Below are 18,600 nucleotides of genomic sequence, written 5' to 3'. Positions count from 1 at the left end.
GAGATTGATTGATTTTGGTTTATATATATGGGTGTTTTGCCTACATGTATGTCAGAGGGATGGAGGCCAGCAGGAGAACAAGGCCCTCTGAATTGACTAAGCAAGGCACATATGAGCTCACAGAGACTGAAGCAGTAAGCTTGGGTCTGTTTTTGTTTGTTTGCTTGCTTGTTTTTTGAGACAGGGTTTCCCTGTAGCTTGGAGCCTGTCCTGGAACTTGCTCTTGTAGACCAGGCTGGCCTTGAACTTACAGAGATCTGCTTGCCTCTGCCTCCAGAGTGCTGGGATTAAAGACATGTGCCACCACTGCCCAGCTGCCTGCTTGGATTTGCACCAGGTCCTCTGCATATATATTACAGCTATCAGCTTAGTGTTTTGATGGGGCTCCTGACTGTGAGAACTAGTGGATCTCTGGGTCCTGTGCCTGCTCTTGAGACTTTTCCTCCTGTTGGGTTGTCATGTCCAACTTTGATATGATAGTTTTTGCTTCATCTTTTTATATTTTATTTTGCCATGTTTTGTGGTTATCTCTTAGAAGCCTGTTCTTTTCTAATGAGACAGAATGGGAACAGATCTAGATGGAAGGGGAGGAGGGAGGAACTGGAAGGAGTACATAGAGGGAAACTATAATCAGGATATATTGTATGAGAAAAGAACCTATTTTCAATTTTAGAAAAGGCTTGTTTTAGTTTATGTGTGTGGGTGTTTTTATTTTGGTAAAATACATGTAACACGGAGGGTGTGGTGGTGCATGCCTTTAATCCCAGTACTTGGAAAGCAGAGGCAGGCAGATCTCTGTGAGTTGGAGGCCAGCCTGGTCTACAAGAGCCAGGACAGGCTCCAAAGCCACAGAGAAACCCTGTCTCAACCCCCCAGCCAGCTCCCCCCGAAAAATAACAAAATATATGTAACATGAATTTTAACCACTTTTAAATCTATTTTATTTTTTAAGACATGGTCTCATTACGTAGCTCTAGAACTCAGTATGTAAACCAGGCTGGCCTCAAATTCACAGAGATCTGCCTACCACTGACTCCCAGGTTCTGAGATTAAAGGTGTGTTCCACCACTGTACCCAACAATTTCAGAAGGTTGTGAGCCACCATGTAGGTAATGGGAACAAAACCAGGGTCCCCTGCAAGAGCAACAAGTGATCAAGTGCTCTTAGCCACTGAACTATCTCTAGTCCCATGAAGTATATTTTTAATTGGTAAAATTGTATGAATTATAAAATATATCTCCATAAAGCTGCTGAAAACAAACATATTGTCAAGATTTTCCATTATCAGTACATTATATTTTTCTACATAGTGGTATAGTCTTCCATCTTATGGATAAATCATAAATAATTTATCCAGTTCTCTTCTGATGACTTTTATATTTTCTCTTTTAATGTTAAAATATTATAATAACTAATTTTACGTCGTTTATGTTTGGGAGTGATCTGCAGGTTAAAAAATCAGAGGAATGGGAACTGAAGAGATGGCACAGTAGTTAAGAAACTGACTGCTCTTCCAGAGGACCCAGGTACAATTCCCAGCACCTATACTGCAGCTCACAACTGTCTGTAACTCCACTTCTAGGAGATCTGAAGCCCTCTTCTGGCCTCTGTGAGATCAGGCAATGCAAGTGGTGACATACATACAAGGCACTCATACATATATACTCATACACATAAAATATTTTCTAATTGAGGCATGTAATTCTAATTCTGGGTCACCAAGTATGCATATATTTAAATTTTTAATCTACATTACTAAATTTACCTCCAAAGGGATGATACCGACTTGTACAGATTAGTGCTCAATTCATACCAGCAAAAATTTTGATTTCTAGTGTTCCCATAATGTCAACAGTGCATTATCAAACTTTTGCACGTTTTCCAGTTTGGAATGTAAAAAGTGCTTCTCTAGGGATGTGGCCCCTGGTAGGCTGCCGGAGGATAGCCTGTGAGCATACAGGCAGCACTAACTGGACTCAGTGGGTTATTTAAAGAAAAGAAACATGGAGTTGGGAGTGGGACGTGTTGGGGGTCTAGAAGGAGTTGGAGTGGGGTAATAGGTTGGATATGATCAAAATGTGCTGTATGGATACACACACAGAGGGGGGGGTGTATCTCAATGTACTTTGTTCCAGGTTTTAGACAGACTGTTTCCGTGTAGCTCAAACTGGCTTCAGACTCATAATACTACTGCCTCATTATCCTAAGTGCTGGATTACGGGCATGCGCCACTAAGCCTGGTTTCAATACAGTTTTAACTCTCCTTTCCATTCTCTTTCTGTGTCTCTGTTTTTCCTGACATAATCTTTCTGTGTAGCCCTGCATGTCCTGGAACTCATTCTGTAGACGAGGCTGACCTAGCACTAAGAGCTCTGCGTGTCTCTGTCCCGCAAGTGCTAGGATTAAAGCATCCAGCTTATATTTCTATTTTCATGGTGAGGCAGCATCATCTCATAATGCATCAATGCATTTATAATACTTCCTTTGCATATACCCTGTTAGTTTTCCAACTGTACAGTTTTCCTGTTTCTTCTTGGTTTTTCGAGACAGGGTTTCTCTGTAGCTTTGGAGCCTGTCCTGGAGCTAGCTAGCTCTTGTAGACCAGGCTGACCTCGAACTCACAGAGATCCGCCTGCCTCTGCCTCCCAAATGCTGGGATTAAAGCTGTGCGCCACCACTGCCCGGCCAGTTTTCCTGTTTCTTATTGACCTCTAGGGCTTGATTACAGACTGAGGAAAAAGGGGTTTGTAATATGTACTGCAAATTGTTTCCATTAAGTGAAATTGCTTACGGTGCTTTTTGTTATGCAAAAGTTTCAGATTTTTCTCCAAAGTTTTATTGAAACATTATTCATACTGTATACTTTACCCATTTATACAGCTCAGTGGTTGTTGGTATATTCGGAGCATGCACTTACCATGTGCATTATCAGCAATTTCACTTTCATTAGCCCAGTAAGATGGCAGGTACCACAGAACAGCCACACCTCTCACTGGACTCCCAAACCTTTCAATTTCTGTAGACTTGTCTATCCTGGACATTTTCTATAAAAAGAATCACTTAATATTCATTCTCTCTCTCTCTCTCTCTCCCCCTGCCCAACGCCTGTGCACGAGCGTGCATATGTGTGTGTGTTTGTGCGCGTGCGTGTGTGTGTATGTTGTTTATATTTGTGTGAGAGGATGCACTTACCTATAGAGGCACATGTGGACACCAGGAGTTGATTTTGTGATGTCTTCCTCAATTGCTCTCCATCTTAATTTTGGAAGACAGGGTCTCACTCAACCCAGAGCTCATCAGTTGGCTAGGTGGTTAGTCAATGAGCCCCTGGGACCCACCTGCCTCTGCCTGCCAGCACTGAGGTGGGGTTACAGATGCATGTTGCCACACCTGACTTAATATGTGGTCTTTCGTGTCTGGCCACTGGATACCAAGCCTTATCTTCTCCTATTCCATGGACTGTCTTTTCATTTTCTGGGTGGTAACATCTGTAATAAAATAAGGGACTTTTGCTTTGTCTTGATTTTAATATTATTTTTCTTTTTTCTTTGGGCATTTGATGTCATATTAAAGAAGACTTTGCCCAGCCCAAGGTCATGAAGATTTTAAATATTTTCTTCTAAGAATTCTGTAGTTTCAGCTCTCACTCTCACGTTTACTTCTATGATACATTTTTTGCCGTTTTGGTTTTGTTTTGTTGAGACTGGCCCTTAAGTAGCCCAGGCTGGCCTCAAATTTACCACGTAGCCAAGGATGGATGACCTTAAATTCCCGATCTCCTCTTGCTTCTACTTCTCAAGTGCTAGGATTATAGACATTTATCACCACTCCTGACTTAGTACTATTATACATTTTGAATTCATGGCTGTGAATGGTATACTACAATGAAGGTAGACACTACATAGAAAACAGCAGTCCTGTAAGATTAGCTTAGCAACAGTGTAGCCATCTTCTTGTCCATAATTACTCCCCATGATGCTCACATAGTAAAAATCACTGAATGATGAACTTTTTAGACAATATTTCCAGGGATGGAAAGATGGCTCTGCATTTAAGAGTGGTGTCTGCTCCGGCAGAGGATCCAGATGAGGTTTCCAGCACTGACATGGAAGCTCATGACCATATGGACCTCAACTCAAGTTCCAGAGGATCCAACACCATCTTCTATCTTATTTGGGCACATAGGCAAAGACTTATACACATAAAATAAACCTTTTTAAAAAAATAAAATATTCCCACAGTTAAGTATTTTATGTAGTATCATTTTAGCATTCTTCTATATCATTTAGTGAGTCTAATAGGTAGTTCTTGAAGAAAAATAAGAAATATAAATAGCCAATAAGTATTTTTAAAAGTGTTCAACATCATTGCCATCAGGGAAATAGAAATTTCAAACTGCTCTAAGATTCTATCTTACTCCAGTCAAAATAACTAACATCAAAGAAACAAATGACAACAAATTCACTGCAAGTAGGAGTATAACTTGGTAAAGCTACTGTGGAAATCAACATGGAAGTTTCTCAAAAAAAAATTAAAAACAGAATTAGCATATGACACAGCTCTAGCACTCCTGGATATATACCTAAAGGATCCGGTCAGCAGAGACACGTGTACGGCCACCCATGCTTACCGCAGCCTTAGTCACAACAGCTATGAAGTAGAAATAGTCTAGATGTGTATGAAGAGCTAGTTTAAAATGTAATGTAGGGCTGGGGAGATAATTCAACAGACAAAGTGCTTGTCGTGCAGCTATGAGGACCTATGTTTCCATCCGCAGCACCCATGCAAGAGCTTGGCGACAGCACAGGTCTGTAACCTTAGTGCTGAGGGTTAGGGGATAGAGAAAGGCAGACATCAGGGGCTCACTTACTAGTCAGTCTAGCTTAAATGACAAGTTTCAGGTTCAGTGACCCTGTCTCAGAAAAGATGGAGGGCCAGTGAGCTGGCTCAGTGGATAACCGGCGCTTGCTGCCAAGCCTGATGACCTGAATTTGGTCCCCAGAATCCACATGGTAAGAGAGAAGCAACTCCTCCATGCTGTCCTTTGGCCTTCACACATGCATACATTTGCACAGAAAAAAGACAAAATAAGCTGGGAAGTGAAAGAGGAACACACTCAGTGGTGACCTCTGGCTTTCACACATGCACACACAAGTGTGGTACTGATACAAATGGAGTTTCTATTCATCTCTAAAGACAAAAATTATGATATTCACAAGGAAATGGATGGAACTGAAATTATTGTTAAGTGAAATAAGCCAGAGTCAGGAAAACATATATCACATGATTGTGTGTGTGTGTATCTATGTGTGTGTCTGTAGATGTGGGGGGGGTACACAGAATGGGGACAGTGTTGAGGAAGGGGAGGGTCATAAGGAAATAAAATGAACGAGGGAGTGCATATAAGCAAGGCACATGACACACATACGAAAGCGGCACAACGGAATAAACGGACGAGCGATCAATGCGGGCTGCTGAGACGGGTCAGCTGCAAAGTCTGATGACCTGAGTCAGCTTCTCAGGAGGCACAGGGTGGAAGGAGAGAACCAACTCACACAAGCGCCCTCCCTGATAAATAATGTGAAAAGCAAAACAGTCTTTAAAGTGACAACAAAACCAAATGATTGCCTTTTAACCTATATCTTCTGAATTTCCAGTTAGAAAGCACAGGATAACTCTAAAGAAATCCTATGGTGCTCCAAAACCACAGAGAAACCCTGTCTCGAAAAACCAAAAAAAAAAAAAAAAAAAAAAAAAATTCTATGGTTTCTTGGAGTACATTTCTAGGTTCCCATGTTTTACATTTCAGTCTTTGACCCGTTTACAATTTAGTCTAGATATAAATCCAACTTGTTGCAGTCTCTAAACACTTGTCAATCACAATTTACTGAATAGCCCATTTTTTAGCCACTGAGAAGAGATGCCATCTTCATGTCGCATTCAAAAACAATAACAATGGAAGAGTAATTGTGCAGAAACAGACAAGCAAATAAGATGGAGAGAGAGAGCCTAATTTTTTCTAGGTAGAAGTTTTTCCTCCCCTGCACTGGATGCGACAGTAGTCTCACCATGTATCCCAGGCTGACCTCTAAGTCACTATGTAACCCAGCTTTATCTTAAACTCGCGGTTTTCCTCCTGGCTTAGTCCCTGAGTACTGGGGTTACACATCCGCACACCACACAACCATCTTCAGCGGGAGATCTTCACTTTTCCATGCTCACTGTTCAGCATTTACCTTGATTTTTAGAACTAACCTTGGCCATTTGTATTCTCCCCCCCAGCAAAAAAAATCAGACTTCATGTAGATTTTCAGATATTTTTAAAGCAAGCTCTAAGAAGTACTTTCTCATAATTGGAAGAAAATCTGAGTATGCTGATGTATATCTGCTACCCCAGCACTTGAGAGGCAGAAATAGGAGGACTGTCATAAGATCAAGGCCAGAGTGGTCTATGTAGTGAGTTCTTAGGTAGACAGGGCTACACAGTGAGACCTTGTCTTTAAAAAAAGCAAAACAAATTCTTCAAATCTGTAGATATTCTGTTCTTTTATTTATGACCATATTTTTGTGACTGTACCCTTTTATGTTCTTGACTAGGTTTATTTATCTAATTTTTCACAATAACATTTATTTTCCCTTTCATTTTGTTTTATAGTTCTTTGATAAATGATGTTTTTTGATATGAGGTCTCACTATGTATTCCTGCCTGGCCTGGAACTTATTATGGAGACCATACTGGCCAAAAACTCAAGAGAGATTTGCCTGCCTCTGCCTTCCTGAAGGCTCAGATTTAATGCTTGTAAACACCTGTCAGGGTTTTGTTTTTATATTAGTTTTTGAGACAGGATCTCATTATGTGGCCTAGGCTGATATCAAACCAATGATCTTCCTGTCTCTGCCTAAGACCTGGCATTGTAAACAGGTACCACAATACCTGGCTTTTAAATTTTTTTTTAAATATAATATTTATATTAATTTTCTGAGAATTTCATATACACATATAATGTATTCTGCTCATATTCAGCCTCCCTACTCCTCCCCATAACTCCTCCCATATTTACCCCCTATCTCCCACCCCCTCCAACTTCAGGTCTTTTTTGTAATAACCCATCAAGTCTAATTTGTGCTGCCCATATACACATGGGACCATCCACTGGAGCATGGTCAACCTATTAGGGACCATACCCCCTAAGAAAATTTGCTGTCCTTCCCTTAACAGCCATCAGCTGTCAATAGCTCCGCATCTGGGCTGAGGGCTCACGAGCCCCTCCTCATTCTATGCTGGAATGTTGGCTGGCTTGTCCTTGTGTGTGTCCTGTGCAGGCAAGCACAGCTGCTGTGAGTTCCTGGTATGTGCAGAAGACAGTTCCTCCCAGTTCCTCCCGGAACTCTGGCTCTTACCATCTTTCTGTCCCCTCTTTTGCAATGTCCCTAAGCCTTGGTCGGGTCATATAGATGTCCTATCTATGACTAGGCATTCTAAACACATTCTCCACACCTTGACCAGTAATCAGAAAACACAATTTGAAATTTTAAAAAGATACAACAAAGTGCTAGCTCTTCCCTGTTAGAATGGTTAGGTGTCTGCTTAGCGGCAGACACCTATAATCCTAGGACTCGGGAAGTAGAGACAGAAGAAGTAAGAGTTCAGGGCCAGCCTTAGCTACATGAATCCTTGTCTCAAAACAAACATATGGAGGTCAGCAAGATGGCTCAGCAGGTAAAAGCATAAGCCCCAGGTTTCAAGTTTGATCCCTAGCACCCAAGGTAGAAAGAACAAACCAAGTCCCAAAAGTTGTCGTCTGACCTCTACACAGAAACTTAGGCAGACATGACTCTCTGCCTCCCACATACACTGAAAATTTATTAAAATTTAACTAAAAACCAAAACACTACCAAAAATAAAAGACACAAAATAACATGCTGACAAGGACACGGAAGAAAGAGAACTTGTCAATACTGTTGGTGAGATGAAAACTAATGGAATACAATAGCGAGAGTCCTCAGAACACTAAAAATAAATCTATCATACAACCCATTTGTACCACCTTTTAGAATGGCCCAAAGGGAATTAAATTAGCCTATCAATGAAATACCTGCATTACCATTTCTTGCTACATTATTCTCAACAGCCAGACAAGATTTCTAACAATAGATAAATGGATATAGAAAATAGTGTAAATAAAACATGGATTACTATTCAGCTAAAAGAGAATAAAGCCAAACATCTACAATAAAATGATAGTGGAAGGCATCATGTTACATAAAATAAGCCAAGGAGACAAATACCACATATTTGCTCATATGCAGAATCTTTTCAAAAGCTAATCAGCTGTTTTTCGGTTGGGAACTAAATCCAGTGCCCTATTTATTTCTCTGTGTGTGTCTGTGTCTGTGTCTGTGTCTGTATCTGTGTGTATGTATATTTATGCATCAAGACCAGAGGGCAACTTCATCTCCTTTGAGATAAGGTCTCTCACTGGCCAGGAGCTCACTGCTTGGGCTAGTCTGGCTGACCAGCAAGCCCTAAGGACTCAACTGTTTTTATTCCCCTAGTGATGAAATTACTAGCTCAGGTCATCATACCTGGCATTAAATTCTTTAAAATAAATTTTGTCCTTCATGATTTGAGAGGGTTGATTTTCTAATATATTATATTAAAATTTTACTTTGATCATTAAAATTCTTGGTACCCTCTTTAAATTTTGTACTCAAAGTGAGTATCTGCTTTTCTCCCCCTAGCCTGGTTCCTATAATTCATTCTTAAAAGTGATATTAGCAGGAACTGGAGAAACTGCTCAGTAAAGATCACTAACTGTTCTAACAAAGGACTAAGTTTGGTTCAGAACATTCACATGGCGCTCATAAGTGTCTGGACCTCCAGTTCCAGGAGATCTAACACCCTCTTCTAGCCAGCACGGGCTTGTACAAATATGTATTGCACATAAACTTATTCAGATTTATACAAATAATTTTTAAAAAGGAAAAGTTATTTTTAAACTAGTATATTGAGCTGAGTGTAGAGACATATGCCTGTAATCCCAGCAAATGAGAGGCAGAGGCAGGCAGATCTCTGTGAGTTCAAGGCCAGCCTGGTCTACAGAGTTGGTTGTAGGATTAGAGCTACATAGTGAGACCTTGTCTCAAGAATACAAAAAATAAAAATAAAGTGGTATACTCTTTTCTTTTCTCTTTATGTTTCTATACTCTTTCCAAGTTGTACTTAGAAAGTATAGATTACTCTGATGTTTAGAAAAAATAATTTTGGTTTTTGCTTTTTTAATGAGACTGGGTCTTGCTTATCCCACACTGATTTCAATTTCACTCATTCTGTAGCCAAGGATGATCTTGAACTTCTAATCCTCCTGCCTCTACCACCCTGCTCAGGTTTACGTGGTGTTGAATATCAAACTCAGGGTGCCATGCATGACAGGCAGTTATTCTACCAAATGAGCCATATTCCCCAGCATGTGAAAAAATAATATTGAAAAAAAAGTCTAAGACTTACTCAATGAAGTTCCTTGTGCTTTCACCGTGGGGCTTGCAGGAAACAAAAATTAGAGTGTGGATGGCCCTGCAGTTCCGAATGGCTTGCACCACTTGGTAATCTGAAGGAGTAAACACCTTGTTAATGTACTTAACCCACCGTCGTCCATTATTCCAAAGTTCATGCTGAGCAGGACTGCTAAGGAATGGAGGAGAAGCTGCTTCAGGGCTACCTCACAGGAAGCCCCTTAGCCTGGGAACTGGTGGGTACCGTGGGGAACACCCAAGTTGCCCTCCCTCCTTACGCAGTCCAGCACGGGCAGGGTTGACCACAGCAACTGTTAACTTCTCATCTTTTTGCGACTTTAACAACTGTGGCAAAATCTTCTCTGCTCTACCAGCATGAAACTCACAGTTGGTGACACCTGTGGAAGAGAGGAGCATGTGACATCATAACTTGAGGCCAACAAGTGGGAAGCTTCAGGTTTACCGAACTACATAGCAGCCAGACTCCTGCCATTCCCGTTGGTTCTAGTGGACCTCTGAACAGCACAGAAAGCAATGCGCTTGAACCTGCTGCAAGCCCTTTCCCTGGGAAAGTCTGGATGAGCCTTCCAGCTGAAGCCACCAGATACACGGCATGAAAGAAGTATCTCCACCACAGCAAAAACCTTGATCTTCACTCGAGTCCTCGTCCTGCTCCCTCGCTAGTTTTCACCTGGTGCCTGGAAAACTGTCTGCAAGTCTGTACACACCTGCAATTCCAGCACTCACGGGTTAGGCAAAGAAAGAGATAAGGCATTCAAGGCTAGCCTGGGCTGCACAGAAAAATAAATAAATAGATAAAAGAATTGTCCGGAAGTAGAATAAAGGAAAGAAGAAAAACTCTTTTCCATACTGCAATTTGTCATTTTATTTAAACAAAGGTTCTATTTAAAAACTGCAGCTTTGTTTTGTTTTGTTTAAGACAGGGCCTCACCACGTAACCCTGGACGGCTTTGATGTCCCTATATAGATCAAGTTGGCCTTGAACACACAGAAATCCACCTGACTCTGCCTCTGCCTCCCGAGTGCTAGAATTAAAGGTGTTCACCCCCAATGCCAGGCCAAAATTCTACATTTGAAACCTACTGCATTGGGCTCTGATGCTCAGGGTCCAATGTAAAGCATGCTCTTCTCTTATATACCCCATTTCCCTTCCTAAAACGAAGTTCATACTTCCCTTGGGCTCTTTACAAAATGTAAAAAGAAATAGTTATTAAGATGTCTTGATCTAGAAAACATCAAGATCCAAGTGTGGCTACTCTAGAACTCTGCCTCCCTATAAGCTGGGGATATAATATGTCTCCCTTTGCCTAGAAACAACTGCATTTCTGTTTGGTTTCGCAATGCTGGTAATGGACCTCTGGCTCTCACACATGCTAAGCAAGCAGTCTGCCACTGAGCTATAGCTGCAGCTCCTCAACGACATTTCCTTTACTTCTCCCCAGAATCAGATGTAGGTACCATTGAAGGCTGCAGTCCACCTGGCGTCCTGTACGGCCTGCTCCACCAGTTCAATGCCAAGGACCTCGGATGCACGCTGAGCCAGAGAAAGGCCAATCACACCTGGAGAAGTAAGAAATAAGAAGAAATGACTTTTGTGTTTTAAACCAACATGGTTATATTTAGATCATCAACACTATATCCCCTGCCACCCTCACAAAGGCCCTAAGTTATAGGCAGATGGCGTTTGAGAGCTAGACAACACACAGACTCTTCCTAAAGCCTCCACTTGCCTGTTCCACAGCAAATGTCAAGGAGGATGGTACTGGAGTTCACTCCACTCAGCTCCCCAATGGTCTGGTACAGCAATTCTGCGCCAGCGGTATTAATCTGGAAGAAGGCATCTGGAGAGATGCGGATCTTCAAACCCAGAAGATCTTCAAAGATGTGGGGTTCCCCAAACAGGAGCTGGTAGGGGGACTGCTGATGGCTGCAACGGGTCATCGTGCTAGGACAGAACAAAGGAAGACAGCATTTTAGAATGGCACATCTTTCTGCCTCTTACTGCTTGGTTGGAAGGGGCATCCCAAGCCTCTCAGCTGGAAGACACAGCTTGCTCACCACGGCCCTGAGACTTCTGCTCGATCTCCATTCTTGAGGGATGAAGGTGCATGTGCACACTCCCATTGTACATTCGCTCTGTTTTGATTGTGAGAAGTTAAAAGCTACCATACCCCACTTAACTTTTATAGTCTAGCCTGGGCTCCCAGATGTGGCTGGTGTGTGAAAGCCAGGTCTAACTAGCCGGCGCCTCCACTCTCAGTAGCCCACCATCAGCAAAGCACAAAGCCAGGCTTATGGCAAGCCTGCAGCCATAGGAGGCATTCTGGCTGGCTGGCCCAGGCTTACCTTTCCTGGAAATAGAGTGAAGTCAGTTCACAAACAGCTCCAGGACCTTTAGTGAAAAAGTCCTTCAAGGTCACCTTCTGAACGTGCAGTTCTTCCTGCCCAGAACATGAACTCGTGAGTCAAGCAAAGATTCATCCCTGACACATTCTCTTGCCGATAGCTACAATAGTCAGCAGAAGCAGTCACACAAGAAGACACATTTCTCAAGTTCTATTATAAATAACACTTAGCATAAAGCAATGTTCTGCAGGGCAAAATCAACAACAACAGGCTATTTTCACATCTCAGTCAAAGCGCGGCTTGGCTTCTCAGCTTCTGACAAATCTCATACAATAGAACTGGCACTTTCTCTAGTTTGAGCCTCTAATAGTTCTCCAAAGAAAGTGTGAGTAATTCTTATAAACAAGAAACTCAACTAAGCTCCTGTCCTATCGTGCACAGAAAATAACCTTTCAAATCCCTTCATACTTCTCCACTTTTGCTCTCCCAACCTCCCACTCAAATATCACCTCGGAAGATGTGAGTCCTAGAAGAAATGAACTAAGAAACAGAAGAGAAAGAACGTGGTGTGCTGGCAAGATGACTGAGGGGGTAAGGCTTTAAAAGCCATCAAACCCAATGCCCTGAGTTTACTCCCTGGGACCCATAGGATGGAAGGAGAGAAATGGCTCATGCCAAGTTGTTCTCTGACATCCAATTAAATGTAAAAGGAAAATAATGAACATGGTAAATAATGAACTTCCCTTTTCTCTGACTACAGAACATATTAGAATTCTAATACTGCTAATCACTATAGACGAGCTTGGCACACAGACACAGGTTATAACCAAGTCAGAGCTACAGAATTTTAAACACCAGGCCAGGAATCAAAGGACTCAGGGTCAAATCCTAGCTTTGTAGTTTCCTGACTCTAACCTTCCATGGGACTATGCCTCCATTTGGCATTCTATCAAATGAGGACGGCAACAACTTCATAATCTGGTTGAGATAACTGACTACGTGTAGGGATGTTTCCATGTGAGATTATCTGGGCTGGCTGGGTTCTGCTCTTGTTATTGTTTTGTCAACAGGATGTAAGCCGAGGTGATTTAGGAATGAGCAGTCTCAGTTGAGAAACTGCCCCCATAGGGCTAGCCTGTGGGCATGTCTAAGGGGCATTTTCTCAATTGATGGTTGCTGTGGGAAAGCCCAGCCCACTATGGGCTGTGTCATCCCTGGGAAAGTGGTACTCAGGTACATAAGAAAGCAAACTGAAAACTGCAGAGTAAGTTTTGTGGTTAAAAGCAGTTGTTGCCATTGCAGAGGACCTGGGTTCGATTCCCAGTGCTCACACAGTGGCTCACAACTGTCTGAAACTCCAGTCTCAGAGGATCCAAAGCCCTCTTCTGACCTTCCTGGGCACAGGCATATACATGGTGCATATACATACAAGCATATACTCATACACATCAAATATTTTTTTAAATCTAAAAATAAAAGCAAACTGACTAAGCGATACGGAGCAAGCCAGTAAGCAGCATTCCTCCATGACCTCTCCTTCAGTTACTGCCGCCTAGGTTCCTGCCTTGAATTATTTCTCTGACTGCCCTTCAAGATAGACTGTGAGCTGTAAAGTGAAATAAATCCTTTCTTCCTCAAGTCACTCTTTGTCATAGTTTTTATCACAAAAACAGATAGCAAACCAGAACACTGTCTGAAAGTGCTAAGTGCGTTACAAATGTAAAGCATAATCAGGAGAACTGTTAGGCTCACCACTGTACGAGCAGAGTGTGCAAAGTATTTAGATTAGAAAAGTTAGACATGCAAATCTCTATGGGAATTGCTTCTGGATGCAGTAGAGTCTACTACTATGTGAAAATACTTGAGAGTCCATGTACAATAATTACCTTGGGTAACTTAACCACAATCTTTGTCATTTCATTATGCCAACAGTATGGTTAAATTATATTCTTACCAACGCCTCTTCATCCTCAAACCTGCCCACTAACCTACACAAATATTCTGTGAATAAGTAGCTTTTGCTCTCTGCTCTAAAACTTTCAAAAGACCCAGGAGCATAGTAGAGTTACTACAGAAGTGGCTTCTTTTCCTGGTAGGCCTACCTGACTTAATTCCTGGGGATGAAAAGTGATGATAGCCATTGTGTGTCCTTGGCTATTGGTTCGAACTGTGAGCTCACGCCAGTGTCCACCTTCATGAAACAGAAGACAGGGTTCCACTGAAGACTGTCGAAGGAATACTTCATAGTACTAAGAAGAAACTGATATTTTATATAGGCAGAAGGAACAAGTTCAATAGCTCATTATTCATTCTGGGTCATTGTTTGAGGCTGTACTATGCTCCCCAAAGGGTATGTGTTGAAGCCTTTACCCCTTTATCCTCAGAGCATGACTGCATTTGCCAACAGACCCTTAATGAAGAGAGTAAGGAAGCCAGAGATGGTAGTCAACATACTTCAAGGGTTCAAGGAACTGAGGCTACCTAGTGAGACTCTCAAAAGTACACAAAATTAAGAAGTGATTAAATTAAAAAGAGGCCATTGTGGTGGTTTGAATAGGTATGGCTCCATAGACTCATGCGTTTCAGTGCTTGGCCCATAAGGAGTGGTATTCTTAGATGCTGCGGCCTTATTGGAGTAGCAGAAGTGGGCTTTGAGGTCTCCTATATGTTCAAGCCACGCCCACTGGACAGTCTCTCCTTCTACTGCCTGTGGACCAAGATGTAGAACTCTCAGCTCCTTCTTCAGCACCATGTCTGCCTGCGTGCCACCATGTCCCACCATGATGGACTAAACCTCTAAAACTGTAAGCCAGCCCCAATTAAATGTTTTCCTTTATAAGAGTTGCTGTGGTCACTATGTTCACAGCAGTAGAAACCCAAACTAAGACAACCATTAAGCACACTTAATCAAATCTCACCAGTATCTTTATAGGAAGGGGTAGGAATATATAGCTCAGCTGGTAGAACACTTGCCTGGTAGGCAGGAAGTACTGGGTTTCCCAAGCCCAGCACTGCTTAAAAACTGGGCATGGGTGGCACATACTTGTAACACCAGCACTTAGGAGGTAGAAGCAGGAGGATCAGAAGTTCAGGGTCATCCTTGACTACATAAAAGTTTGAAGCTAGCCTGGGCTACAGGAGACCCTGTCTAAAAGGAAGAAGGAAGAAAACAGAGAAAGGAAGGAGGAGGAGAAGGAGGAGGAGGAGCAGCAGCAGCAGCAGCAGCAGCAGCAGCAGCAGCAGCAGCAGCAGCAGCAGCAGCAGAAGAAGAAGAAGAAGAAGAAGAAGAAGAAGAAGAAGAAGAAGAAGAAGAAGAAGAAGAAGAAGAAGAAGAAGAAGAAGAAGAAGAAGAAGAAGAAATGTGAACATGTCAAAAACCACAAGGGCTAAATATGCAGAGAAAAGGCCATGTAGGGCCACAGTATAAGGATAGGCATAGGCCAGAGGAGAAAAACAAACCTTTCAGACCTTGATCTAAGACTTGGAACTTCAGACAGGAAGGAACTAAATTTCTGTTGTTTATACCTGGGGCCTGTGGTAATTTATTTAAGTAGCCCTAAGGAGAAAAGTGACACGGAAACATGCTCCTTGGCCAGCTGTGCTAACACACACATCTATAATCCTAGCACTTGGAAGGCTGAGGCAGGAGGATCCTGAGTTCCAGGATTGCTGGGGCTATGCAACCAACCCTGCCTCACGACTTTAAGGAGGACATCCCCATTTTTAATATTCTAAACTATAAGTTCTATGAAGGTTGAGCATTATATCCTCAAACAGGCACATAATATACATGCTCAATAATATTTTTTAAAGTGGTATGAATGAATAAATAGAGAACCTATTCAGATATAAGGCCTTAGTTTATTCTATGTGTGATACTAAATACAAGAAACTGCCATTTCTGTGAATTATTCCTGGCAGCACTTTCTAATGCCTGACTAAGCTGCTGTGATTTATTCCTACTTATAGCTTCCTGATGCAAGCCTATCATTTCTATAACATACAATCAGATGCCAGCTATACTATAGCTCACCCCAATCCTCCATTTCCTCCTGGAAAATGAAAGTTGAACACAATTCTACTTAGTTGCTATGGTTTCAAATAACCCTTAAAGTCAAGAACGAGGATAGAGCTCATTGGTAGAGGACTTGGAAACGTGCACAAGGCCCTGGGCCTGATCCATAAAACCACACCCTCCCAAAAATCAATAAAAGTAAACTTTTCAAACAGAAGCCATTTGGCACTACAATAGGATACACTGTCTGATTTACACATGTCTTTTATTCTCATATTACATGAAATCTAGGTCTACTACATTTTCAAAGAGACCCCAGATTATCTAGGGAGGAGGAAGCTATATGAAAAAATAGTGCTACCTAGAAAGATCAGGTCAATAAAAGCTATGCTTTATCGCTTTTTCTGTAATTTCCTATACAGAAGCTAAGTGTAACTACATTAAACATATTTTTTGAATCCTGGGGTTGGAATTTTTTTTAAAAGACAAGTTCAACTGCTATTTACTTTCTGGTTAAAAAGAAATGCTTTGGGGAAGCGAGATTCAAATGTCAGAGGTCTTAGAAAGATGATTGTTGGAAAATGAGGCCTCGTCTGGAAATAATGTTTAAAGAACTATGAGTTACAACTCCATCATTGTATGATCATTGTAAAATGAAGAATGACTCCTGTTTTTTATATAAGAACACTTAAGTAATAAGACTCAAGAGATCTTCTAATTAAAAATAACAGCATGTTCTACCTAAAAATCCTACTCAGATTAAATTAAGGAGTTAGAAAATGTATTGTTATTTAAGTCCACTGTTCAATTATCTTTTTTTCCCTAAAATGTCATTTTCTAGCACATCTAGAGGTATCAGTGCTAGATCATCCCCATTAACAGACAAGTATTCTTTCACTCTCTTACTTTCAAAAAACAGCAAGGAGGGGCTGGAAAAAATGGCTCAGAGGTTAAGAACACGCGCGCTGCTCTCCTACATGACCTTGGTTTGGTTCCCGGCACTGAGATGGCAGGATCCAATACTGTCTTCTGGCCTCTGTGGGCATCAGGCATGCACATGGTACACACACATGCAGGCAGGCAAAACCATTCACACATAAAAAAATGAGTAAATCTCTTTAAAAAAAGTTTAAAAGAAAGAAAAATTGAGGAGCCAGGCATCATGTCTGCAATCCCATAATGTATGAGATGGAAGCAGGAAAACCAAGAATTCAAGGTTATCCTCAGCTGTGTAGTATGTTGGATGCTACCCTGGGCTACAAGAGACCCAGTTTCAAAAGAAAAATCTTTCTTGAATCCATATTCCCTGTTGACTAACAGTCTGCTTCTTTTTTTCACTTTGTAGACAAGCTCACAAGAACTGTATATATCCTGTCTCCCGTTCCTCTATTTAACCACTTGAATAGGGTTCCCACCACTCCTCCTCAACTGTTTGCATTAAGGTCATCAACTCCTGGTCCCGAAGTCCAATGATCCATCTTCAGCAACACTGGACACAGCTGGTGCATATGTGTCTTCTCATGTTTTGGCTCCCCAAACACCACTATCCTGCTTCCTTTGACCCTACTAGCTGCTCCTTTTCAGCCCCATTTACGAGCTCATCCTCTTTTCCCAGACTACTGGTGCAGCCGAACCATACCCTACTGGCGGTCACATAAAAGAACAACACATATAATGATGTATAGTGCATAATACTTGATGATGATAATATGATTGCTAACTGCCTTATGTAGTCCGTATATTATACTTTCTATCATTTCTTAGTATACTACTCATACAAATAGCGTTCACTGTAAAGTATAAACACTGAATTACACTGGCAGCAGCCTCATACATCCAGTGTTTACAACATCTCATGATTCTATGACTTTCTCTTATGCTTGATTATGTTTAAGTCCTTTTGTTTACTCTGCTTCTACAAACAGCTTCAACTGATACCATTGAGTCGAAGTGTGTAATAGGCTATACCACACAAGTTTGTATAAGTACACTCTATGGTGTTCACATAACAATGAAATTGGCTAAGGCCAATTTCTAATTGTCTAATAAAATAAATTGTCTAATCAAATAACTCCATTGACTGAGTCAGATTAAAAGTCTCTGAACAACAAATACCAGTGGTGGTGGTGCACACCTTTAATCCCAACACTTGGAAGGCAGAGGCAGGCGGATCTCTGAGCTCAAGGCCAGCCTGGTCTACAAAGAGAGTTCCAGGACAGCCAGGACTATTACACAGAGAAAGCATGTCTCGAAAAACCAAGAAAAAATTCTCTGAACAACAAATGGAACAGTTACTGAGTAAAGAGAAAACAAGAGAACAAGAGAAAAATTCTTGCTAGCTGTGTATCTGACAGGAGATTAATATACAGACTATATAACAAACTCAAATATTTTTCAAAAATCAAAGAATACTCAAATGTACTAGACAGTTCTTAAAAATAAAAATGGCAAAAACCCCACACATATTTACAATGCTCAATATCCTTAGCCAGCACAGAAATGCAAATTAAAAATACACTGAGACTCTACCTCACCCCCATCACCATGGTTATCAGCAAGAAGACTAACAACAAATGCTCTCAGGGACGGGAAGACTTAAACACGTTGGTGGGAGTGTAAATTCGTGTTGCCACTTGGAATTCAGTATGGTTCCTCAAAAACCTAAAAACAAAACTACCATTGTGATCCAGTTAGATCACAGCACA

General features: G+C 41.4%; 1 protein-coding gene across 4 annotated transcripts in view; it reads right to left on the bottom strand.

The window, feature by feature from the left end:
- Trmt2b (tRNA methyltransferase 2 homolog B) overlaps positions 1 to 18,600 on the bottom strand; it is a 54,297-nt gene that overhangs the window by 8,368 nt on the left and 27,329 nt on the right. For 3 of the 4 annotated variants that reach the window (XM_057759812.1, XM_057759811.1, XM_057759815.1), the window contains 6 exons: positions 13,983 to 14,129; positions 11,881 to 11,975; positions 11,265 to 11,479; positions 10,993 to 11,094; positions 9,792 to 9,911; positions 9,509 to 9,608 (listed from right to left, as the gene is read on the bottom strand). In XM_057759812.1, coding sequence (XP_057615795.1) covers positions 9,509 to 9,608; positions 9,792 to 9,911; positions 10,993 to 11,094; positions 11,265 to 11,479; positions 11,881 to 11,975; positions 13,983 to 14,129 — 779 coding nt within the window. The remainder of the gene's footprint in view (positions 1 to 9,508; positions 9,609 to 9,791; positions 9,912 to 10,992; positions 11,095 to 11,264; positions 11,480 to 11,880; positions 11,976 to 13,982; positions 14,130 to 18,600) is intronic. The other variant, XM_057759814.1, reaches the window with a different exon arrangement.

Source organism: Chionomys nivalis, chromosome X (genome assembly GCF_950005125.1).
Source record: "Chionomys nivalis chromosome X, mChiNiv1.1, whole genome shotgun sequence".
NCBI classification, from domain to species: domain Eukaryota; kingdom Metazoa; phylum Chordata; class Mammalia; order Rodentia; family Cricetidae; genus Chionomys; species Chionomys nivalis.
The sequence above is the reverse complement of the archived record's forward strand: the minus strand, read 5'-3'. Positions and strand labels throughout refer to the sequence as shown.